The sequence below is a fragment of the Oncorhynchus kisutch genome, linkage group LG18 (assembly GCF_002021735.2).
Source record: "Oncorhynchus kisutch isolate 150728-3 linkage group LG18, Okis_V2, whole genome shotgun sequence".
NCBI lineage: Eukaryota > Metazoa > Chordata > Actinopteri > Salmoniformes > Salmonidae > Oncorhynchus > Oncorhynchus kisutch.
In genome coordinates this window covers 36,346,602-36,371,930 of record NC_034191.2, presented here as the reverse complement: position 1 = coordinate 36,371,930, position 25,329 = coordinate 36,346,602, and the positions used below count along the sequence as shown (strand labels likewise).

The window sequence follows — 25,329 nt, the reverse complement described above, 5'->3', positions numbered from 1 at the left end:
TGGTCGCCTGCTAAGATGAGTGAAGTGAACAAAACAAGTCTACAGTGCAAGGCCAGATAATACTGAATCACATCTGACAGAAGGACCAGACGGAAGTGCTAAGAATATAGTGCGCCAATGCAACAGAATTTAGTTCCTTCCAGAGATACATATTGTATTGTGTAATATTTTACCTTAAAATATTTCTCCAATGTATCAGGTTGATAAATATGAAAATAGACAAACGTCTGGCCGTACCTAAGACACAATATAACTAACGAACTTATTAGCTGGGCTCCAGCCCATACCTTTAAATGTGTGACGACTTAAAACCATAAATCAAAGACAAATGTTATCAATCATCAACACCATCATAATCATCCTCACATAACCACAGGCCAAGTCTTTTTTAGTTAACCTTTATTTTACGAGGCAAGTCATTTAAGAACAAATTCTCATTTACAATGACGACCTACCACGGCCAAACCTGGACGACGCTGGGCCAATTGTACACCGCACTATGGGACTCCCAATCACAGCCGGATGTGATTCAGCCTGGACCTGAACCAGGGACTGTAGTGACGCCTCTTTTTTTATCTTTATTTAACTAGGCAAGTCAGTTAAGAACCAATTCTTATTTTCAATGACGGCCTAGGAACAGTGGGTTAACTGCCTGTTCAGGGGCAGAACGACAGATTTGTACCTTGTCAGCTCGGGGGTTTGAACTTGCAACTTTCCGGTTACTAGTCCATCTTGCACCGAGATGCAGTGCCTGACCGCTGCACCACTGGGAGCCCAAGATGAGTACCATCTGAGACTAAGGCTATTGCTATAACACAACTTTTGAAATGGTTGACATCCTCAAATGGTCACACAATACACAAATGATAGGGCATGACAAAAAACCTTAGTTTTTCTAAAATGTATTTGCCAAAAATATTTAAAATGAGTTGTTTTTACAACAACCAGCAAAAATGCAAAAATCCAGGGGTGGGTTGGGACTCAAGAAAAACTGTCAACCATCAAACTTTACAATACTGATGCCTAAATGATTTAGCATACAAGAAAGTGTGAAAATAATCATACAAACAAGTTGGAGAAATTCACACCAATATATTAGTAGGCCAGTCAGTAGGTGTCACAGCTCCGAATTTGAGAATCCTCTCAACAAACACAAACCAACAATAATGAGTTTACTCAGACACTACAGACTACAGAGATTTGTAAAATCATCATGTACATTTGCAATGAACAAAAATGACAAAGGGAATCATATTGATCGTGTTACTTTTCTGAACTTTAAGGCATTTACACAAAATAACCTTGAAAAAAACAAACAAGTTAAGCGGTTCTAACCTTGACAGGCATTAAATTAAGTAGAAGCTACAGGAATGTCAAATACCAACTGCGGAATGTACGCGATTGGTTTCATACCAGCCACTGAAAACTGTAGTTGACGTGAGTGAAACCAATGGCGATTGAAATCACATCTTACACTTGGGGGTTAATGAGATGATTCAATTCTGTAGTCTTTTTTTTTTTTGGCATTCATCATTACAGTATATGATATAAAACACAAAATACCAGTGTGCCATCAGTTCACGGTAATGATTAGTTAAGCGATTTAGAAATATACAGTATGCTAAGATGGATTTAATGAGTATCAAAACAGGATTTGTTTAGAAAATTTGTTTATAAAAATGCTGCACAATTACAGTTACAAAACTTTGTGAGCAATGAAAAGTGATCAGTTCAGAATATTGTTGAAAAAGCAGACAGTGAATTACTAACTTTGATTGTCATTCTTTCAGCCCATCTTTTCACTCGGTTTTTCAAAACTAAACTGGAAGAACATTTTATTTTTTACACATGGAACACAGACGGATCACATCTTACTCAGGCTTACCAATCATCATGTCACTTTTAACAGACATCCACTTGTCTTTTGGAAATATGGAATATTGACAGAATGTTAAAACCGTACAGTAACCTCAGACGCATCTAATTAACAACAGTACTTCACAATGTAGTGTTAGTGTCTACTTATGGAGTCGGTTCCGATATCCTCACTGAAACTCAGAACAGACACATTGGCTACTCTTTGCTGTGCACTAAGGCCTCGTGGTCTTTGGATGCTCTCTATGGTGAATGTACATATGCGACTTCGTCTTACTACTCTAGAATTGGAGGGGAAAGCTCAGAGAAAAACGAGGACTAACGATGAATAGAGCCCCATAAAACCAGTTAGATTTTTTTGCCCAAGTTCTGTTTTTCCAGGTTTCCCTCCGTTTTCATGTGTTCGCTCTCAACAACAAAAAGATCACACGTTTAAAAAAAAAAAAAAAAAAAGGGCAGCATTTGATGTTCTAAGTCCACCACAATGCTTAAACCACATCAGGAGATCACCTTCGAGGTCTGTGAAAAATCAAAGACATTTATATTTTGGGCTGTAGTTTGCACCAGCCAAGAGACATGTTTGGTTATCTGTGTTTCTGTAACGTGTGATTGCAGTATGCTGAACAATTTAAAAAAAATTTTTTTAGAAAGCCTTCCCATCTACCAGAAGACTGTGATTATTAGCATCATTGCTAACGGCTACACGAAGTGGTAGACAAACGTGCACTCAGATAGGGGCATTACCATGCCTTTGCTTCTGAAAGTTGAAGGAACATACAAATCACAGATGCAATTTGTTTATGTCTTATGATAATCTTGGCTAAATAATACATTTTGTTGATTTCCTACCAAAGTTAAATAAATGTTGTAATATTATTGAATTCCGTTTTAATGTCTGGATTCGTGATTCCACCCACACAGACTTTCGTAGGGCCCTGCATGAAGTGTGTGTGGGTGATTGTGGTGAGTGTTTACTATTTCAGTTTGCATCTGTGGGTCTGTTTTCTGCCATACAGTTCCTGTCATTGCTACATTATGGACAAGAATTCAGTTATAGCAGCTGTTGCACACTTCATTTAGCCAAGCACGAATTTTCACCTTGTGTGTCCGTTTCCTGTTCTAATAAGCCCTTACAGCTGGGATCCTTATCCAAAATGGTGAAACAGTCACATCCATTTGCGATATTAATACCCCCCCCCCCCCCCCCCCCCCCCCCCCTGCGCAACGCTCCTCAGCTCGGCAACAAAAAAATAACGGTGGTGGGGCAGCCGGTGTGACTTCCCCCTACTGCAGATTCCATCTTTAAACACAGAGCCAGTTTGTGTCTCAGCACTACATTCACATAGTCCAGAACCATTGTCCAGACTGGCCAGGTTGGGCGTTTAAGAAACGAATCATTAGGAAAAACAAAAACAAAAAAAGTACTTTCTGTATATACAGGTGTGTATGTGTGTGGGGGGGCTGTCATAAGGGTGGTCCTTCCGTTGACCTAGTGGTCACTACTATAAACTAACATCTGAAGTCTACAGCAGCAGATCAAGGGGTTACAGGGAGCACAAACTACATGGCTAAATTCCTAAAGTACAAATTAGCCTTTAGAAAGAAACAGCTGAAACTCTGCCTTGATGTTCACTTTATCATGATATTCTATTAAACACAGGTATATTAAAATAAACTAATTATCTTGTAATAAAAAATAATTGTAAAAAAACTGAGATATTGGAATCAACCAGGCGTGCAGCTTCTCTCTCAGAACAGTGCTTCAAATCTCACTGTAACCCCCCCAAAAATAATCACAAAATAGAGAAAACAAAGCGGATATATCTATGTTCATCATACTTACAAGAAAAATAAAGAAAATAATCTAAAACACAACTCCAGTGTCTACCTTTGCTTAGTGTTTGTAACAGGAACCAAGTGTTTACTTTCATTTTTAAAAAATACTTCAATGCATCATGTGGTAAGAGAAAAGCTTAGTCCTCCTTCAGTAGTCTTTTCTGATGTCCTGTCTATTGGAATAGAGTTGAGTCTGGGCCATGACGTGAGGAAGGCCTGTAGTGTGGAAGCATGGTTCAGACCATTCAGCTAGGATGCTAACAGTGTTTTTTTGTGAGTCACCCCAGCAGGGAGCACTTTCCAAGCATCATTCTACACCAAACCGCTCAAGCTATACATCCTTGTAGTGTCAAAATCCTTTCTCCCATAGGAAAGGGGACAGAGTTCCTTTTCATTTCAAAAGGTTCTTAAAAAAAAGAAAAAAAAAGAAAAGCTTGACCAGTAAAAATGCTAATATGAGCTGGGCAGTGTTTCTCTGCCCCCCCCCCCCCAACCCAACCTCCTCGCTCCAGAACAGTGTGAGTCCGAGGTGTGAGCTTGGGGAGTTGAGGGTCCATGTGACAATACTCCTTAGTGGGGGAGAGGTCTCCGCTCGCTCTCATCTCATGCGGTTCTGCCTCATGAGAGGCACAATGCAGGAGGGTGGGCCAGCCTTGCTCAGGAAGGGGTGCTTGAGTAGCTCATTGGCTGAGGCCCTCTGGGTGGGGTCTCGCACCAACAATTTGTCCAGGAAGCCCTTGAGAAGAGGAGAAACCTGGGAAAAATAACAAAGGATGACTATCAATTTAAAAAATGTTGAATAACAGGGCCTTGTGTGAGATAGAGGCTCTTTCTAGTGTGCCTAGTACCTTGTGTAAGTTCTTGAGTTTGGGTGGTAGGTTGTCACGGATCATCTTCATAGCTTTGAGGGGGGGCTCATTGAAATAGGGGGGCTCTCCGTCCACCATCTCGATCACCATCACCCCCAAGGACCAGATGTCCACCTACGGGGTAGAATATTGTATACACACAGTGATCAGCGATAGTTTCAAATTATAATGCATGCACACAGACACAACTGGACATTACCTCAGGCCCATAGGGCAGTCGTGAGATGAGCTCTGGGGCCATCCAGTAGGGTGTGCCCACCAGGGACTTGCGCCGTTGGACCTCTTTAGACACCTGGGCGCAGAAGCCAAAGTCTGACAGCTTCACCTGGGCGGGGGCAATAGAGGAAAGGGTCAGAGCTTTTAATTAATTATTTACGGGGGCAAAACACAGGCATTCTAAAAATACTGCCATCTTTACTAAATGAAAGACTTTTCAGCTGACATGGACGTTATGTGTTATAGATTGATAGGCTGAACTCTTAGCGTACCACAAACAATCCTCTATCTAGCAATGTGCTGCTTTACAGTATTACACATCACAGTAGAACACCTCCCACAGTTCTCTGAGAAAACCTTTGCAATGCCTGGGTGGATGAATATCCTGTCTGCCAATGGTGACCTCTGAAGAACAGGGCTCACTGACTAAAGCATGCTTTGAATTGGTAAGGGGAAATGTGAACACACACAAACGCACGCAAGCACACACACACACACACTCTTCTGCCGAGAATCAGCTGAGGGTAACTGACTACACTTCCCCTTGGGTCAACCACAATAAGAGCTAAGCACAGACTTAGCATGCCAACCATGACAGCTACAAGTGACTTCAGGTTGACACTTGGGCTCAATAAAAGATAAACAAAACTGTTGTATCATCTACAAACTGTTGTCGGGTAAAGTAAGAACTAAATTAACAGCTTGAGCTTCAAGCCCTCCATTACCTCTCATACTGTATATTACAATACTTTGGGAACAAACATGACTGCAACAAGTTCCTCTTTCCCATATCTTCATTTTCACAGCTGGTTTCATATCGTTCCGATATGTAAACGAGATAGCCTGTTATGACTGGGCGGTATGGGGAGGGTTGTCACGATACCAGTAATCCCAATACTCGGAAGTAATATCATGGCAAAGAAACAAAACAGCAGACATTCTGTTGGACACGCAGAGCCTTCTTTTGTCACTCAGTCACATGAGTTACAGTGCCTTGCGAAAGTATTCGGCCCCCTTGAACTTTGCGACCTTTTGCCACATTTCAGGCTTCAAACAAAGATATAAAACTGTATTTTTTTGTGAAGAATCAACAACAAGTAGGACACAATCATGAAGTGGAACGACATTTATTGGATATTTCAAACTTTAACAAATCAAAAACTGAAAAATTGGGCGTGCAAAATTATTCAGCCCCCTTAAGTTAATACTTTGTAGCGCCACCTTTTGCTGCGATTACAGCTGTAAGTCGCTTGGGGTATGTCTATCAGTTTTGCACATCGAGAGACTGACATTTTTTCCCATTCCTCCTTGCAAAACAGCTCGAGCTCAATGAGGTTGGATGGAGAGCATTTGTGAACAGCAGTTTTCAGTTCTTTCCACAGATTCTCGATTGGATTCAGGTCTGGACTTTGACTTGGCCATTCTAACACCTGGATATGTTTATTTTTGAACCATTCCATTGTAGATTTTGCTTTATGTTTTGGATCATTGTCTTGTTGGAAGACAAATCTCCGTCCCAGTCTCAGGTCTTTTGCAGACTCCATCAGGTTTTCTTCCAGAATGGTCCTGTATTTGGCTCCATCCATCTTCCCATCTATTTTAACCATCTTCCCTGTCCCTGCTGAAGGAAAGCAGGCCCAAACCATGATGCTGCCACCATCATGTTTGACAGTGGGGATGGTGTGTTCAGGGTGATGAGCTGTGTTGCTTTTACACCAAACATAACGTTTTGCATTGTTGCCAAAATGTTGGTTTCATCTGACCAGAGCACCTTCTTCCACATGTTTGGTGTGTCTCCCAGGTGGCTTGTGGTAAACTTTAAACAACACTTTTTATGGATATCTTTAAGAAATGGCTTTCTTCTTGCCACTCTTCCATAAAGGCCAGATTTGTGCAATGTACGACTGATTGTTGTCCTATGGACAGAGTCTCCCACCTCAGCTGTAGATCTCTGCAGTTCATCCAGAGTGATCATGGGCCTCTTGGCTGCATCTCTGATCAGTCTTCTCCTTGTATGAGCTGAAAGTTTAGAGGGACGGCCAGGTCTTGGTAGATTTGCAGTGGTCTGACACTCCTTCCATTTCAATATTATCGCTTGCACAGTGCTCCTTGGGATGTTTAAAGCTTAGGAAATCTTTTTGTATCCAAATCCGGCTTTAAACTTCTTCACAACAGTATCTCGGACCTGCCTGGTGTGTTCCTTGTTCTTCATGATGCTCTCTGCGCTTTTAACGGACCTCTGAGACTATCACAGTGCAGGTGCATTTATACGGAGACTTGATTACACACAGGTGGATTGCATTTATCATCATTAGTCATTTAGGTCAACATTGGATCATTCAGAGATCCTCACTGAACTTCTGGAGAGAGTTTGCTGCACTGAAAGTAAAGGGGCTGAATAATTTTGCACGCCCAATTTTTCAGTTTTTGATTTGTTAAAAAAGTTTGAAATATCCAATAAATGTCGTTACACTTCATGATTGTGTCCCACTTGTTGATTCTTCACAAAAAAATACAGTTTTATATCTTTATGTTTGAAGCCTGAAATGTGGCAAAAGGTCATAAAGTTCAAGAGGGCCGAATACTTTCGCAAGGCACTGTATTTTCCAAAGCTAGGCCTATATCACATAATACTTTATATCATACAGCAGCTTTTTCAAGGACCATAGAGGTCAGTCTATTTCGCATTTTCTTTTTTGCTATGGACAATTATAATATCATTGTGTATGAAGCAGGGTTGGGGTGAGTGATGTGTACATACTCCAGTCTTATAATTGTCTATGAGGGAGGTGGTGATGTAGGGTTGGGGTCAAAAAGAAACAACAAAACCATGACTGAAACATCAAATCTCAGATCAATTGTCTGGGGCCAAGTTAACCTCCCTTTTGTGTAAGAAAGTCATGACCATCATGTTTGACCAATTCAATTTTTATGTAGAAGGACAGAGTTATGGTGACTTTTTGAAAGGACATTCTACTCCAAAATTAATGAAAACATGACACTGACACCAGCTGAAATATAATTTCTCCATAAATGGGCCCAATAACATATTGGTAAGAATGTTCGTTATTTTAACATATTGGACCATGTCCATATAACCTATGCATGGTCTATATTATCAGATGTGCTATTAGCAATAAGCATTATCACCTGTAGCCCAACTGATGAAGCATAGTGGCTATAAAATGTACGTAGGCTGAAGCATTGGGTTTGTCCTTCTGCATTCACCCTATTGGACACAACATCCTGATTGTTATTAATTATTATTATAAATATATATAAATTAAAATTCACCATTACAGTGTCATGGCCCTTATAAGATGACTATGCCCATTTAAGTGGTCTGTTGCACAGCTGCCCATAAACCATGCTTGAAACTAAGCATAAAGCTACATTTGTAAAACTTTGCCACGCGCAAGTAGAGAAATAAAAGTGGGAGCAATGTAAAGAATGTCAGTTCAGTGCACACAGCTTAACAGAGAAAATTTAATATTTGAGAAGAAACTTATTCGGGAATATATTTAACAGAACAGACATGGCCCGGCCCACCCCCCATATATGAAGGAAATCCAATGCAGTCACAGAACTTTAACCTCTGAAGTCAGGTGTACGTACTCTGCCGTCGTGGGTGAGCAAGATGGAGTCACTCTTGATGTCCCTGTGGATGACGCCCTGGGTATGCAGCACTGACAGAGCCTTCAGCACAGACAGGCACACTGTGGCTATCTGCTCCTCATTCATCCTGGACACACACACAGGTCATTAGCACTCAGAGCTGACAGATAAATAACATCTCACACCACAGGTTGCATTGCAGTGACATGAGAGTGTAGCCATGCGACACTACCACCCAGTGGTGAAACAAATAACTAAACAAAAACCTTTAGTGGTTATTTTTACTTAACTAGGCAAGCCAGTTAAGATCAAATTCTTATTTACAATGACGGCCTACACTGGCCAAACCCGGACGACGCTGGGCCAATTGTGCGCCGTCCTATGGGACTCCCAGTCACAGCAGTTGTGATACGGCCAGTTGTGATGCAGTGCCTTAGACCGCTGACCCACTCGGGAGCCCTTACCATTGCTTGTACTGTAAAAACAGCTACGATATGAGCAGTTGAACACTATATGACTAGTATGAAACACAGACATCTTAATTCTAATCACCATAGCCCAGGGCTGCCCATGGCCCTTCCTGGAGATCTACCGTCCTGTAGGTTCAGTCCAAATCTATTTAACACACCTGATTCTGCTCACCAAGACCTTAACTAGCTGAGTCATGTATGTTAGGTTAGGGTTGGACTGAAAACCTACAGGACGGTATAGTTCCAGGAAAAGGGTGGGCAGCCCTACCTAGTCCTGCTGGTCAGTTGTCAGAGCAGCAGATCAACGGTCATTGCTATCCGAGATCCTTGTTACGTCCAACTCTGATATCACCTCATTGAAGTTAAAATTTAAGATAGTTAGGGTGTAGGCTATGGAAATCCCAAGGATGCCAGATAGCACTAAACCGCAGATCAACAGACACGCACCTGGTGTGTGTGACAATGTCAGTCAGAGCCCCTCCCTCCAGGAACTCCATGACGACCCAGAGTTCATCTCCCACCAGGTAGCTGTTGTACATCTCCACCACGTTGTCATGGTGATAGTCCCGCATGATCACCACCTGAAGAGCACAGGAACCAGCGTTACTAAGGAGACCGTGGGTGATTACATGGCACATGACATCACTCATTACACCACTGCAAAGATACGCATGAACCGCACCCTCCATGCAGGACAAATCTTTCAAACATTAGCAAAACTTTGTAATAGCCACTATAAAAAATTATGGATCACACAACTAATAGCTTACAAATCCATTATACTGTATTCCCTGAACATCAAAAGTCTTAAAGACCTTCATCTCAATTGCATTCTGTTCAAGTCAATACAGGCCCTAAAACCCCACCTCATTGAATAGCAGCTCCCGGCGCTGCTGCTTGCGCAGGTCCATCTTCTTGACAGCCACCAATTTGCCGGTGCTCTTGATGGTGGCAATGCACACAATGCCGGTGGAGCCCTCTCCGATCTTGATGTAGTGGTCCAGGTAGGTGCGCGGGTCACCCGGGTCCACCACCATCTGCAGCGCGGCGCGGAACTGCTCATGGGACACCCGCTGGGGCTCCCTCTGGGACGAGAGGGCCTGCTGTGGTGGTAGGGCAGGGGCCGGGGGCCGGGGAACGGGAGCCTTCTGCTGCTGGTGGCTGTGGGGGGGCTCAGGACCCAGGACAGGGTGGGAGGAGTGGTGGGGGTCTCCTCGTAGCTGGCCCTTCTGCGGTGCTTTTCCCCCGTCTCGGCTGGAGGCACTAGAAGGACCGTTGTGTGGCGGTGCTTCGTGTGGTCTGGCTGGCTTCAGCTCCTAGAAGGGAGAGGAAATGACACTGTATGATCAATACTTATGTCAGAGGTCTGTTAAAGACATGCGATAGAACATTAGCGGCACGCACTGGTTTCCATATCTCCCAATGTCTGGTGTTCTCCTAGCAGCCTGTCAGTACCTGGCTGGTGGGGCTCCTTCCTCCTTCACTGTCAGCGCGGGGGTAGGTGTTGAATGGCCTGCTGCTCTGTTGTGCTGTCTTTATCACCCCCTCTGTGACAGGCAGGTTAGGCATACGGATGTTGGGCCCCGAGAGAGGCCTCTTATCCCGGGGCGACTGGGGGCTGCCGTCCCTGCCCGTGTAGCTGGACTTAGGCCTCTTGTCGCTGGGCCCGTCCCTGCGGACTACTTGGTCGTGGTGGTCTCGTGGGTCCGTGTCTCTGGGCTTTGGCGGGGGAGGGGGTGGGCCAGGACGCTCCCTCTCTCGGTGACTGCTGCTTGGTTCCTGGCCCCGGGGCTGCTGCTGTGGCCTGCCGTCCTCTCGCTGAGAGCGGGGTACCCGCTGGGGTTGCCGGGGGTCTCCACCAGCTAACTGGTCCGGCCTGGGCTGCTCCCTAGTGCAACAGAGAAAAGGTAAACAGGTTGCATCTCTCTGGAGTGGTGGAAACATTTCTTCAGAGCCATTTTACAGCTGAGATCTGAATACCCTGTGGGCCCCTACTGACGACACTGTACCTGTCTCTGATGTCTCCATAGTGATCTGGGTGGTGGTGTGGCCGGTGGGCCAGGTCCCCGTTCTCATGGCCTCCTCCCCCCGAAGATCCGGAGTCTCTGCGGGGCTGGATAGGAGGGCTGCCTCGCCTCAGGGAGTTGGAGCGGGTCACCGACATGGTGTCAAACTCATCCAGCAGCCATGTCAGCGAGCCGTCCACAGCGATTTTACTACCCCGCACTATGGTCTACAGGAGGGAAAGGCAGAGACACCAAGTAAGGATGAGTTGAGATCAGACAAGTCAGGACAAGAGAGACTTCCTGGACTGTCACAGCTTCATTCTAAAAAGAGATATGATGACTGGCAGATTCTATTTTCAGTGATGTCTTTTGCCTTCGCTGCATTTATTGTTCAGGAAAGAAGACAATCATGTTTACTGTTTAGGTTCTGTGGATTCAGACTGTGATCCAAATCTGACGTACAGTAAGCTGAGACCGCTACAGTTCTGTGCCCTTTCCCATGGCCTACATACACACTGAAGGCAACAAAGACGAAACGTCTGTGTACGCTATCCCTGATCAAGTGAAAATAACTTTAAAAAACATTGAAAATGAAGTAAGAGTCATGTGACATCTTTGAGTGCATGGCCCATCATAGCTTTTTACCCTGGCATTCTCTCAAATTACAACTCAGAGAATGCAACAGTGAAAATATCACTTCCTGTTTGTGACACACCCCTTTCCTCCCACATCCCATTTTGATGACCCCTGACCTTGCGGGGCTCCACCGTGGTGATGACGGTGACGTCGATGAAGGGCTTGGGCCTCTTGGCCGTGTCCTCGATCAGAGACTGCCATTGCCGCGGCAGCCCCACAAACTTCTGTTCCTGCTCGTCAAAGTCTGTGTGCACGCGGTGCTCGAAGTTGGAGGGCGCCGAGATCTGGACGCGGGGCTTCTTCTTCTTAGTGAACATGGCGGCAGCTGGGCATCAGACTTGGAACAGAGAGGAGAACAGGAGTGTATTCATTAGTGCACAGCGTGGAAAACTGTAACAAAACATTTTGCAAGGAAAAAACAGTTTGCAACTAAAAAACAAGTTTCTTATTTGACAACTGCAGGTTGCTCCCTTCCCGCTACAGTCTGTTTGCCTCCGTTTGTTTCCAAAAGAATACACACCAGGAATGACTTTGGAACAGCGTTAAACACATCAGCAGTTCATGATGATAACAAATGATAATACCAAGGAAGAGCTGTTCCTTTTCAATAGAGCTGAGAGGCGAACGCATCAAAACTTGATCTGTCATGTGGCCACATAGACACACTTCAGACTATAGAGCTGAAAACCTTTTCATATAGACTGACAAAATCCCACAGTGAATATCCTTTGGCAAATGCACAGAGAGACACAAACGTGTATGTAACCTTGACAGGTTGACAGAAGTATAATTTATAGGGACATCTCCCATAAAGACAAATACCTTATACAAGTAGCAGCCACTTTCTTCAGAGCCAAAACATTTATTAGTCAGGTAAGTATTACTCAGAGGTGAGCCAAGGCCCCCAGTAAAATGACTTCCCCTTTTCTTCACAAGCACATTTTCCCTCTAGCTTATTTCTCTACGCTCAAACATTCTGGATTCCTTCTCTTGCTTTAGATAGAGGCAGCTCTCCCTGAATCCAAACACTGGGCTGCCTGCCTGCGATATGCTGCCCGTTCGTGTCCACGGTCCTAGACCCACCCAAGCTGCAGGGAAGGGGTGCTTGGTGAGGGGCTGAGGGATACCGCCTGACTGGCCCATAAAGCAGAACTCACTCTGAGTGTTTGAAGTGTAATGGGATCATCCACCCATCTGCACAAACCTGTACAAAGGGCCAGAGATGAGGTCAACATGGGCCTTACATTAACTATTTAAAAGCCACCATTGATGGTCAGAGTTGAACGACCAAGTCAGCATGATGACTAAACCAAATGTAAGAAATAAGGCAGCTGCTATGAAGGAAGTTGGCTGCTAGATGATTTATTTGCTTTGAAAAACTGCTAGAGGGGCCTCCCGAGTGACGCAGCGATCTAAGGTACTGTATCGCAGATCCGGGTTCGATCCCAGGCTGTAGCACAACCGGCCGAGATCGGGGGTCCCATATCTCTTACGAGTCCTTGTGGCGGGCTGACTTCTGTTGTCAGTTGAACGGTGCTTCCACCAACACATTTGTGCGGCAGGCTTCAGAGTTACAAAAACTGACTGAATGGGAAACATACTGAGCAGCAACCACAGAGCCCCACATAACTGAATCTTGCTGACAGACTTGTAAAGTGGTTTGCTGAAGCATTCGGTCGCTCCTCTGAAACCCTGCCTTAGTGGAGCCAAGCAACGAAGGGGGAAATAGTTCAGCACAGCCAATAAGTTTTTTTTTTTTGTTGCCATCAGCAACTGCTGAGATGACAAAAACACATCCAAACTGATATTCAATAACTCAGGAGACAGAGACAGAATTGAGTTGCATTATGATTTGCTTGACAACTTGGGTGTCATGAAAACAGCATTAACATGGCATAGGCTTAGGATAAGTGACTGAATGAAAGCGGAAAGCACCACAAACCACATGGTGGATTTCAGGCTACAGGCAGTGCACCGGTGAGACAGGTTTGAACAGGTGAGGCCCAGCTGAGAGTGACGCAGCAGCAGGTGAAGTAGCACCTCCCCCAGAACACAGACCTCTCTCTTCCATGTTGTACACTTCCCCCTACGAAGCAGGTAGCAGGGGAAGAGAGAGAGACAAGTGTCCATTCACTCAAGACTAGACAGACGGTTTCAGTACAGAAAATAAGATGCCCCTGGGAGACCAACAGATACAACTATAACTGTGCCGATTTATCATGTCCATTTTCTTCTTCCCGTCTGTCAGTAAAGCGGTCATAAAGCCTAGCTTATATAACTACCATTCATTGATCATTTCCCTGTGTATGAAGAGAGTAGAGCTGCAACAACCCACGCAGTGAAGGGAAAAAAGGTGACGTTCACGACACACTATCCCGTTTATGGAGTCTCTCACATTAGCATACTATTACGCGCCGGTGAGCAGTAAGAAAGGCACTTCAGGGAGAGCGTAGACCCAGATGGGTCATGGCCAAAGAGCTACTGTCCGTCCAAGCACAAGGGGTGGTCCACCAGACTCAGCCATGGGTGTCAACTCTGTGCTGTAGCAACGCAAAACACCTCATTTGAGCTCTGTGATGGGTTAATGTGGGGCTCTCAGTCAAAGTAGTTAACATCAAAACAATTGTGCTCAGGGCAGGCCCCCTCTGGAGGAGGATAAACCGTAAGGCATGACTGACGAGGCGGCCATTCAGAAGGTAAGCCCCTCATCATTCAGACTGCACGGTCACCACACAGATCCGGACAACGGCACGTCTAGTCGTCAATTGCCTTATTCTGCTAACTCAAATGGTTTTCCTCTGTCCCATTTAGGCATACCTCACATACCATTTTACAAGGACTACACTCGAAGGTTAAAGGACATGTAAACATCTCAAAACCAAAAATAGATTTAGGTGATGACTTATTTCCAGGAAGGCTTTTTAAAAGAGAAGCTGTATGAGTCATTGCTAATCACTATTCCAAATGCACGCATGTCAAATATAGTAAGAGTACACACCTATATTGTATAGTACAACACATGCATGCCTTTGACATGAAACTGAATCATGTCAACTATATTCATTGCATGTCTATCTGCAATGTTCAGTGTTCCCTTCTGAATTCAATGTTCCCTTCTGAATGCAAATGCAGTAGGTTGTGTCATTGCGGACACTATGCCGGGTTCAGAGGTGACACAAAATTAGGTCACATCTTCAGGGATTTGTCTCGCCTTGTCCTGCATCCCTCTGCCTGTAGCAATCATCATTGTCAACTTATCATGATGTAGCTTAGCCTAGACGTTTGTGGGCGTGCTCCACTGTCGCACCCTTTCATTTGAAGTTTAGCCTACTGCCCAGTGATGAGTCAGAAATGCTAACTAACAGAATTCTACCCTCTGAGATTCCCTGATTTAGGAAGTGCAGTGCAAACAGTGTGACCTTGGAGCCAACCCCCAATTCCAGCCAGAGTGCTTCTTATTAGGTCTTGCCTATCTGTTGTTTACCAAGCCTGGTGTTGGGGTGCAATTTGCAGGAAAACAAAACGAGGATAGGTCTGTGAGCAATTACAGTAAATGTAGGAATTAAGATAAAGAGTCCCATTCACAAGCACATGGGCTACAAGCAGTGACTATACTGACAGTGTCAGATCCAACTAAATAACTACTACACCATTGGTTTCATTACCGTGTTATGCTTTCTTTAGTGTCAAACATGTACTTAGGCTATAGCTTGTAAAAACACTACCAAAAGATAAAACGTGTCGATAAGTATCGTTACTTCAGGGTGTAGCCTACCTTCCTCAATTTCATGAGTGTAATCCCGTTGTTTCTTTGACAGTTGTTTACATGTGAAACAGCACTAGGGAAGTAGTCTCATGGTCGTATAGCAAAATAAAACAAAAACAAATATGAGCAGGTTTAAGAACCAAACGTCCGATGGGAGAAAATAAGTACCAGAATTCCACATGCTGGTCGTAAAGATTATGTGTAGATTAATGTGTAGTGAGAAAACACTGCGTTTATTACTCATGTGATGGCTGTACATAGAGCATGTTGGATTTGACCGCTATAATAACGTGTTTCAAATTTATTTGAGGCTAATCTTAAGAGTGAGTTTTGACCTCAGAAATACAAATATACATTTTGCAGTGGAGATATGCTTCTCGACCGTGAGAAGTTTATTAGGTTAAATTATATTCGATATTTTTGACGTAAGAATGACTATGAAAACAATGATTAACGAGAGTAAAACTGCCTTTGATTTACTCACCAGAATGTCTATCCAACGCGATACAATCCACCTGATACCATTTCACGATCACGCGTGAGAACAAACAAGGAACAAAATAGCCCAGGCAGCCTCGCTCTGTGAGAAGACTCTCCAAAGTGAGATCAAGAAGTTATTTCCGCAGCGTTTCAAATAAAGAGCCGCTTTTAGTGCACACGCCGTATTTACCCAAAATGTACGTTTATGATAAAACGACTTATGAATAACTTCTCAAGTAGAACTGTAAACCTCTAAAATCAATGTTGTCGCATTCCGATGGTTTCCCTAACGCGGGCCAGTATCGTGACATCACCGGGAAACAGGGGTAAAATGAGAGTCACGTCTGACTCATTCAAATCCCGGAACGCCCACTGCCTGCGGTGTCTGTTCAATGATCACTCTTCGTACTAGTCATTATGATTGCTATGTAATCTATTATATGACACGATCAAGCTGAAAGCTTGACCTAGGCACATCAGGGGGAAACAGGAATGTTCAACTACTGGTAAATACTAATGTACTCGCATATTTATTATAGCACTGTCTTATCAATACTTCAACAGCATCTTGTGAAATACCCTGAGTGACTGCTAATTTGAACAGGATTGTCAGCGGATTTTTATTTTATTTAACCAGGTAGGCAAGTTGAGAACAAGTTCTCATTTACAATTGCGACCTGGCCTGATGAACACAAGCAACCAGTGAAGAGAAAGGCCTCGGAACAAAAACATGCACTGTAGCTTCCTCCATCAAAACTGTTCATAGTGTAAGCAAATGTTGTCAAATAATTATGCTGAAGCAAATGTCAAAAAGATTTGTGAAGATCCCATGACTGCCATCATAATGAGTTGCTGCTAATGTGCTGGGGAACACTTGAACTAATATATATATATATTAAAAATATTATTGGTCACATACACATATACAAAAGTATGTGGACACCCCTTCAAATGAGTGGATTCGGCTATTTCAGCCACACCCATTGCTGACAGGTGTATAAAAATCGAGCACACAGCCATGCAATCTCCATAGACAAACATTGACAGTAGAATGTCCTTTCTGAAGAGCTTAATGACTTTCAACTTGAAACAGTCATAGGATGCCACCTTTCCAACAAGTCAGTTAATCAAATTTCTGCCCCGCTAGAGGTGCCCCAATCAACTATGTGCTGTTATTGTGAATGGAAACATCTAGGAGCAACAACGGCTACACTGCAAAGTGTTAGGCCACAAGCTCTGAACGGGACTGCCGAGTGCTGAAGAGGCGTAAAAATCATCTGTCCTCAGTTGCAACTCTCACTACCGAGTTCCCAACTGCCTCTAGACACAATGTCAGCACAATAACTGTTAGTCTGGAGCTTCATGAAATATACAAGCCTAATATCACCATGCGCAATACCAAGCGTCGGCTGGAGTGATGTAAAGCTCGCCACCATTGGACTCTGGAGCAGTGTAAACGCATTCTCTGGAGTGATGAATCACGCTTCACCATCTGGCAGATGGATGCCAGGAGAACGCTGCCTGCCCGAGTGCATAGTGCCAACTGTAAAGTTTGGCGGAGGAGGAATAATGTTCTGGTGCCGTTTTTCATGGTTCGGGCTAGGTCCCTTAGTTCCAGTGAAGGGAAATCATAACGCATTACACAGGAACTCTGTAATGAAGCCACTCATTTGAAGGGGTGTCAACATACTTGTGTATATAGAGTGCATTCAGAAAGTATTCAGACCCCTTGACTTTTGACATTTTGTTACATTACAGATTTATGCTAAAAATGTATGAACGTTTTTTCCCCTCAGTCTTTACACAATACCCCATAATGACAAAGCAAAAACACATTGAGATTTTGGCAAATTTTAAAATAGAAAAACAGAAATACCTTACTTAAATAAGTATTCAGACCCTTTGCTATGAGACTCGAAATTGAGCTCAGGTGCATCCTGTTTCCATTGATCATCCTTGAAGTGTTTCTACAGCTTGATTGGAGTCCACCTGTGGTAAATTCAATTGAGTGGACATGATCTGGAAAGGCACACACCTGCCTATATAAAAAGATCCCACAGTTGACAGTGCATGTCAGAGCAAAAAGCATGCCATCGAGGGAATTGTCCGTAGAGCTCCAAGACACAGATCTGGGGAAGGGTACAAAAACATTTCTACAGCATTGATGGTCCCCAAGAACAGTGGCCTCCACCAAGATTGAACTCTTTGGCCTGAATGTCAAGCGTCACATCTGGAGGAAACCTGGCACTATCCCTACGGTGAAGCATGGTGGCAGCGTCATGCTGTGGGGATATTTTTCAGCGGCAGGGACCGGGAGACTAGTCAGGATCGAGGGAAAGATGAACAGAGCAAAGTACAGAGAAATCCTTCTCCAGGACCTTGGGCTGGGGCGAAGTTTCACCTTCCAACAGAAGAATGAGCCTACGCACATAGCCAAGACAACGCAGGAGTGGCTTCGGGACAAATCTCAATGTCCATGAGTGGCCCAGCCAGAGCCCGGACTTGAACCTGATCGAACATCTCTGGAGAGTCCTGAAAATACCTGTGCAGCAACGCTGCCCACCTAACCGGACAGAGCTTGAGGATCTGCAGAGAAAAATGGGAAACTCCCCAAATACAGGTGTGCCAAGCTTGTAGCATCATACCCACGAAGACTGGAGGCTGTACTAGCTGCCAAAGGTGCTTCAACAAAGTAGTGTAAAAGGTCTGAATGCTTACGTAAAATGTGATCAGTTATTTATTTTTACTAAATTTGCAAAAACCTGGATTTGCTTGGTCATTGTGGGCTATTGTGTGTAGATTGATGAAGAAAACAATTGAAATCAATTTTAGAATAAGGCTGTAACATAACAAATTGTGGAAAAAGTCAAGGGGTCTGAATATATTATCTAATTTGCATAAAGTAACGTTTTCTAATTTCATAAACTCTTCAGTTTTGCGTAAAGCATGAAGATCTGTTAATAATATGACCACCCTACCTTAAATTGGGTTAAATTACTGTAATTATGTATTCCATACTGCCTCATTTGCAAATTACGTTCCTAATTTGTATAATTCCACTCTGGGTGAATGGTTTCCTGTTTGCTATTCATTGACTACAGCTCAGCGTTCAACACCATAGTACCCTCAAAGCTCATCACTAAGCTAAGAATCCTGGGACTAAACACCTCCCTCTTAGCAACTGGATCCTGGACCTCCTGACGGGCCGCCCCCAGGTGGTGAGGGTAGGTAGCAACATCTGCCACGCTGATCCTCAACACTGGAGCTCCCCAGGGGTGCGTGCTCAGTCCACACCATTTTCACCCACGACTGCATGGCCAGGCACGACTCAAACACCATCATTACGTTTTCTGACGGCACAACAGTGGTAGGCCTGATCACAGACAACGACGAGACAGCCTATAGGGAGGTGGTCAGCGACCTGGCCGGGTGGTGCCAGAATAACAACCTATCCCTCAACGTAACCAAGACTAAGGAGATGATTATGGACTACAGGAAAAGGAGGACCGAGCACGCCCCCATTCTCATCGATGGGGCTGTAATGGAACAGGTTGAGAGCTTCAAATTCCTTGGTGTCCACAACAAACTAGAATGGTCCAAACACACCAAGACAGTTGTGAAGAGGGCACGACAAAGCCTATTCCCCCTCAGGAAACTAAAAATATTTGGCATGGGTCCTGATATCCTCAAAAGGTTCTACAGCTGCAACATCACTGCCTGGTACGGCAATTGCTTGGCCTCTGACCGCAAGGCACTACAGAGGGTAGTACGTACGGCCCAGTACATCATTGGGGCTAAGCTGCCTGCCACCCAGGACCTCTACACCAGGGGTTGTCAGAGGAAGGCCCTAAAAGATGTCAAAGACCCCAGCCATAGACTGCTCTCTCTACTACTACATGGCAAGCGGTACCTGAGTGCCAAGTCTAGGACAAAAAGGCTTCTCAACAGTTTTTACCCCCAAGCCATAAGACTCCTGAAAAGGTAATCAAATGGCTACCCAGACTATTTGCACTGTGTGCCCCCCCCCCCACCCCAAACTCTGTTTATCATGTATGCATTGTCACTTTAACTATATATTCATGTACATACTACCTCAATTGGGCCGACCAATCAGTGCTCCCGCACATTGGCTAATCAGGCTATCTGCATTGTGTCCCGCAACCCACCAACCCCTCTTTTACGCTACTGCTACTCTCTGTTCATCATATATGCATAGTCACTTTAACCATATCTACATGTACATACTACCTCAACAACCGGTGTCTGTATGTAGCCTCACTACTGTATATAGCCCGTCTTTTTTTACTGTTGTTTTATTTCTTTACATACCCATTGTTCACCTAATACCTTTTTTGCACTATTGGTTAGAGCCTGTAAGTAAGCATTTCACTGTAACGTCTACACCTGTTGTATTCGGCGCATGTGACAAAAACTTCAATTTGATTTGAATATTTAACTTGTGTTCTACAGCAACCCTGAAAATGTCATAACAATATGACCACCATCTTAAGATATGGGACTAAATGTGTTGAAATTAAGACAGGTGATTTGGTGCCATTTTGACAAGGGATTACCATTTACCCGTCCGTGACCTTTTTGACCTTTTCTGATCATGTGAAAATAAGATCTCAGCAATGGTAAATCCTAACCTCAAACTAAAAAGTGTTCTGTGTTCCTGATAAGCTGCTCTATAACATGGCATACAAAGTTTAACACCAGAAAAACATCATTTTGAAGGGGCAGTCGTCGACATTGGATGTACAATTTCATTATTTTAATCTGCAGTTATTCTTCTATTTATTCTGTTTCCAATAACATTTACATGTTAAAAGTATCTTCTGATTACAATTATTGTCTCCTCTTAACTAAATGCAATCTATTAGATTCCAAAATGTATGTCGGTATATCTAGCTGTCCGATAGCACATTCTGCACTTTGTGTGAATGTTGGAAATAGATCTGGGTTTCTTTCTAAACCTAGCAATGTGCATGCGGAGGACTAAGCCCAAAAAATATGTGAAGTGAACTGTCAAAAGAGTTGAGTCCGCATTTCACACTGCCCTAATCCATCTGGACTAGAGGAATACCTATGTAAGAATGCTGTTCACTGACTTCAGCTCAGCATTAAACACCATAGTACCCTCCAAACTCGTCATTAAGCTCAAGACCCTGGGTCTTGACCTTGCCCTGTGCAACTGGGTCCTGGACTTCCTGACGGGCCGCCCCCAGGTGGTGAGGGTAGGTAACATCTCCAACCCGCTGATCCTCAACACTGGGGCCCCTCAAGGGTGCGTTCTCAGCTCTCTTCTGTACACCCATGACTGCGTGGCCATGCACGCCTCGAACTCAATCATCAAGTTTGCAGACAACACTTCAGGGGTCGGCTTGATTACCAACAACGACGAGACGGCCTATAGGGAGGAGTTGAGGGCCCTCGGAGTGTTGTGTCAGGAAAATAACCTCACACTCAATGTCAACAAAACTAAGGAGATGATCGTGGACTTCATGAAACAGCAGAGGGAGCAGCCCCCTATCCACATCGATGGGACAGTAGTGGAGAAGGTGGACATTTTTAAGTTCCTAGTCATACACATCACGGACAAACTGAAATGGTCCACCCACACAGATAGCGTGATGAAGGCGCAGCAGCGCCTCCTCAACCTCAGGAGGCTGAAGAAATTCAGCTTGTCACCAAAAACAATCAAACTTTTACAGGTGCACAATCGAGAGCATCCTGTCAGGCTGTATCATCGCCTGGTACGGCAACTGCTCCACCCACAACCGTAAGGCTCTCCAGAGGGTAGTGAGTAGAGGTCGACTGATTAATCGGAATGGCCGATTAAGTTTTCATAATCGGTAAATCGTTGTTTTTTTTTTTACACCTTTATTTAACTAGGCAAGTCAGTTAAAACACATTCTTATTTTCAATGACGGCCTAGGAACGGTGGGTTAATGGACTTGTTCAGGGGCAGAACGATATATTTACCTTGTCAGCTCGGGGATTCGTTTTTGCAACCTTCCGGTAACTAGTCCAACGCTCTAACCACCTGCCTTACATTGCACTCCACGAGGAGCCTGCATGGCAGGCTGACTACCTGTTACGTGAGGGCAGCAAGAAGCCATGGTAAGTTACTAGCTAGCATTAAACTTAACTTATAAAAAACAATCAATCAATCATAATCACTAGTTAACTACACACGGTTGATGATATTACTAGTTTAACTAGTGTGTCCTGCGTTGCATATAATCGATGCGGTGCCTGTTAATTTCTCATTGAATCACAGCCTACTTCGACAAACAGGTGATGATTTAACAAGCGCATTTGCGAAAAAAGCACTGTTGTTGCACCAATGTACCTAACCATAAACATCAATGCCTTTCTTTAAAATCAATACACAAGTATATATTTTTAAACCTGCATATTTAGTTAATATTGCCTGCTAACATGAATTTCTTATAACTATGGAAATTGTGTCACTTCTCTTGCGTTCCGTGCAAACAGTCAGGGTATATGCAGCAGTTTGGTCCACCTGGTTCATTGCGAACTGTGTGAAATCCATTTTTTCCTAACAAAAGGCCGTAATTAATTTGCCAGAATTGTACATAATTATGACATAACATTGAAGGTTGTGCAATGGAACAGCAATATTTAGACTTATGGATGCCATCCGTTAGAAAAAAATACAGAACGGTAAATGTATCAAACCACTTTAAAACAATGCCACTTCATATAATGTTTACATACACTACATCACTCATCTCATATGTATATACTGTACTCTATACCATCTACTGCATCTTGCCTATGCCGTTCGGCCATCGCGCATTCATATATTTTTATGTACATATTCTTATTCATTCCTTTACACTTGTGTATAAGGTAGTTGTGAAATTGTTAGGTTAGATTACTTGTTAGATATTACTGCATGGTCGGAACTAGAAGCACAAGCATTTCGCTACACTCACATTAACATCTGCTAACCATGTGTATGTGACATAAAATTTGATTGGATTTATATATTGTTGTCTCTACCATCTTGCCCTTTGTGCTGTTGTCTGTGCCCAATAATGTTTGTACCATGTTTTGTTGCTACCATGCTGTGTTGTCATGTGTTGCTGCCTTGCTATGTTGTCTTAGGTCTCTTTATGCTGTTTTGTCCTATATTTTATTTTTAATCCCCGCAGGAGGCCATTTGGTAGACTGTCATTGTAAATAAGAATTTGTTCTTAACTGACTTGCCTAGTTAAATAAACAAATGGCAAGGGGTAGTGTGGATATAAAGAGAACAGTTCTCTATATGGGAAAAACAACGCAAATGTGAATGGGGCTTGACATGTCCGATACTAACCAATCCAGAAGCTGGGTTCAAACAAAGCCCTTGCTGCCTTAGCCAATCCATGCATACGTCCAGGTCTGGCTGAGGAATGTGCAAAGGTCAATGATAAAGCAGGGAATGTGAGCTTCCACTGGGATACGGGTCAGTCAGTTCAAAGTGCTTTGATAGCCAACACTACATTTGAAATAATCTGTCCGTCTGGACTTTGACAGTCAGAGAGAAGGGCCTCCCTAAAATTCTCAAATACAAGCCATCACATATGTCAAGAAAAAGAGAGAACTATGAGATTAATTTCCTAAGCTTCCAGCTTGCAACTCAATAGTCGTAATAATTGTTCTCTTTAGTTGAGGCTAAAGCACACTGCAGAGGTTGACAAGCCAGGCTTTCATTGCATAACGACTCGGGTGCTATTCAAACATCTTGTCAAACTACGCTAACAAGCATGTTTGACATATCAAGCTATGCTGATTCAGTTGAGAAACAAAACTATGACATTTCAAATGAGGAGAGTTCGTGTTAACGGAATCGGTCAATCAAGTTAAAGGTAGAGTCAGCGATTCATGAACTAAACAACAGTATCGGGCTGGCCTCCATAACAACTAAAAGCAACAAGAGTGAGGCTAAACTCCTCTGCTGTTTTTGTCCAGCTGCGGTCACGTTGTAGCTTAGTGAAGCAGACCCATGCACATGCTCAGCTACTCTGCATAATCTCGCATTGCATTCATTTACAGTATCTGCAATTCATCTTGCAGCTTGTGGTCACGTCACACCGCTGATCGCCACATGTGATCGTAACAAAACTGCCCCTTCCACCCAGTCTGTCTGCAGTTGATGCCGAGCCAACCTTAAAACAAACCCAAAAAGTTGACTCATACAATGTGATGACAAACTTGCCAGGTGACAAGGAAGAGGAAGTAATGAATTATGCAACTGCTATGAGAGTTGTGTTGCAAGAGATATGTCACAGTAGGCAATTGTGCTGCTGGGCCCAGGAACTAGTTGGCTTGACTAGAGCAGGGGTGGGGAAACTCCAGTCCTCAGAGTCCTGATTTGTGTCACTTTTGTCCCAGCTAACACACCTAATAACAATCATGACCTTCAGTTTAGAATGCAATTAGTTTAAATCAACCATCTTTGCTACAGATGGGGAAAAAGTGTGACACCACTCCAGCCCCTCGAGGACAGGAGATATCCATCCCTACTTTCACCCTCCATCTCTTCAGTGCAAACAGCAAACCACACAAAGCCCAGCAGCACATGGGAGGGCTGTACCTCAACTTATTAGATCCACATCAAAAAGGACCTGGGAGAAATCACAGCAAACAGTAGAGATGAAAAAATAAACCAAACTCTTCAACCAACAGCCTCCAATTTCAAAGAAGCTCCGTTTGGGGGGGGGGGGGGGTGAACATAGATACATCTACACACTGTAATTGGCAAAGTAATGTTGCCGTGCTTAGCCCTGTAATTAGCCTATGGTATGTTACCATCATCAAAACAATTATGAAGTCATACTGTCAAGCACTTGTATGATCACATGTAAATATTGAGGTAAAATTGGGTCCCCTAGGCTAATATCTAGCTTGTGCAGAGCAGCTTGGAAAGTTGTGTGAAATAGAAAAATAAATGGATGACATTGGTATCAAAATGGCAGTCAACACTGTCTTTGCTCAGTCTGCACAATCAGTGTAGTTTTTTTCATGCCTACAGCGGCAGAGCCTATTCACCGGCAGGAACAAAAACACTGCCTCATTCACTTAGAATATTCCAGGTTTATGCGACAGGTAGCCTAGTGGTTAGAGAGTTGGGCCAGTAACCCGAAAAGTTGCTGGATCTAATCCCCGAGCTGACATGGTAAAAATCTGCCCCTGAACAAGGCAGTTAACCCACTGTTCCCCGGTAGGCCGTCATTGTAAATAAGAATTTGTTCTGACTTGCCTAGTTAAATAAAGGTTCAATCAAATAAATATGCCTGCATAATGTAACAGCACCTTTTTTCTTGTTTTGCAGCAACCACAATTCATTATTATATTCTCTCATTGTGCAACAGTTAAAGCAGAGGGGAAATGTGGCCAGCCCATTACCCACAATCCCCCGCCAAGCTGTGTACACAAGAACTTTCTATTACCAGGCAAGCAGGTCCTAGCTTGATTGTGGACCTTTCTGATTGAAACGATTACACATTGCAAACATGGAAAACAATTCACTGTACTGTGTGTAGCCT

The 25,329-nt window shown here is 43.7% G+C and overlaps 1 protein-coding gene across 3 annotated transcripts in view; it reads right to left on the bottom strand.

The window, feature by feature from the left end:
* Positions 1-1,077: 1,077 nt before the first annotated feature.
* Positions 1,078-25,329, bottom strand: part of LOC109909010 (serine/threonine-protein kinase PAK 4-like) — a 29,834-nt gene continuing 5,582 nt past the window's right edge. Inside the window, exons 1-10 of one of the 3 annotated variants that reach the window (XM_031795939.1) lie at positions 15,774-16,183; positions 11,640-11,860; positions 10,891-11,114; positions 10,337-10,769; positions 9,748-10,197; positions 9,329-9,462; positions 8,412-8,538; positions 4,780-4,905; positions 4,560-4,694; positions 1,078-4,465 (exon numbers count right to left, since the gene is read on the bottom strand). In XM_031795939.1, the coding sequence (XP_031651799.1) occupies positions 4,310-4,465; positions 4,560-4,694; positions 4,780-4,905; positions 8,412-8,538; positions 9,329-9,462; positions 9,748-10,197; positions 10,337-10,769; positions 10,891-11,114; positions 11,640-11,840 (1,986 nt within the window). In that variant the 5' untranslated portion in view covers positions 11,841-11,860; positions 15,774-16,183 and the 3' untranslated portion in view covers positions 1,078-4,309. Of the gene's footprint in view, positions 4,466-4,559; positions 4,695-4,779; positions 4,906-8,411; positions 8,539-9,328; positions 9,463-9,747; positions 10,198-10,336; positions 10,770-10,890; positions 11,115-11,639; positions 11,861-15,298; positions 15,745-15,773; positions 16,184-25,329 lie in introns of those variants that run through there. The other 2 variants (XM_031795940.1, XM_020507855.2) reach the window with 2 other exon arrangements.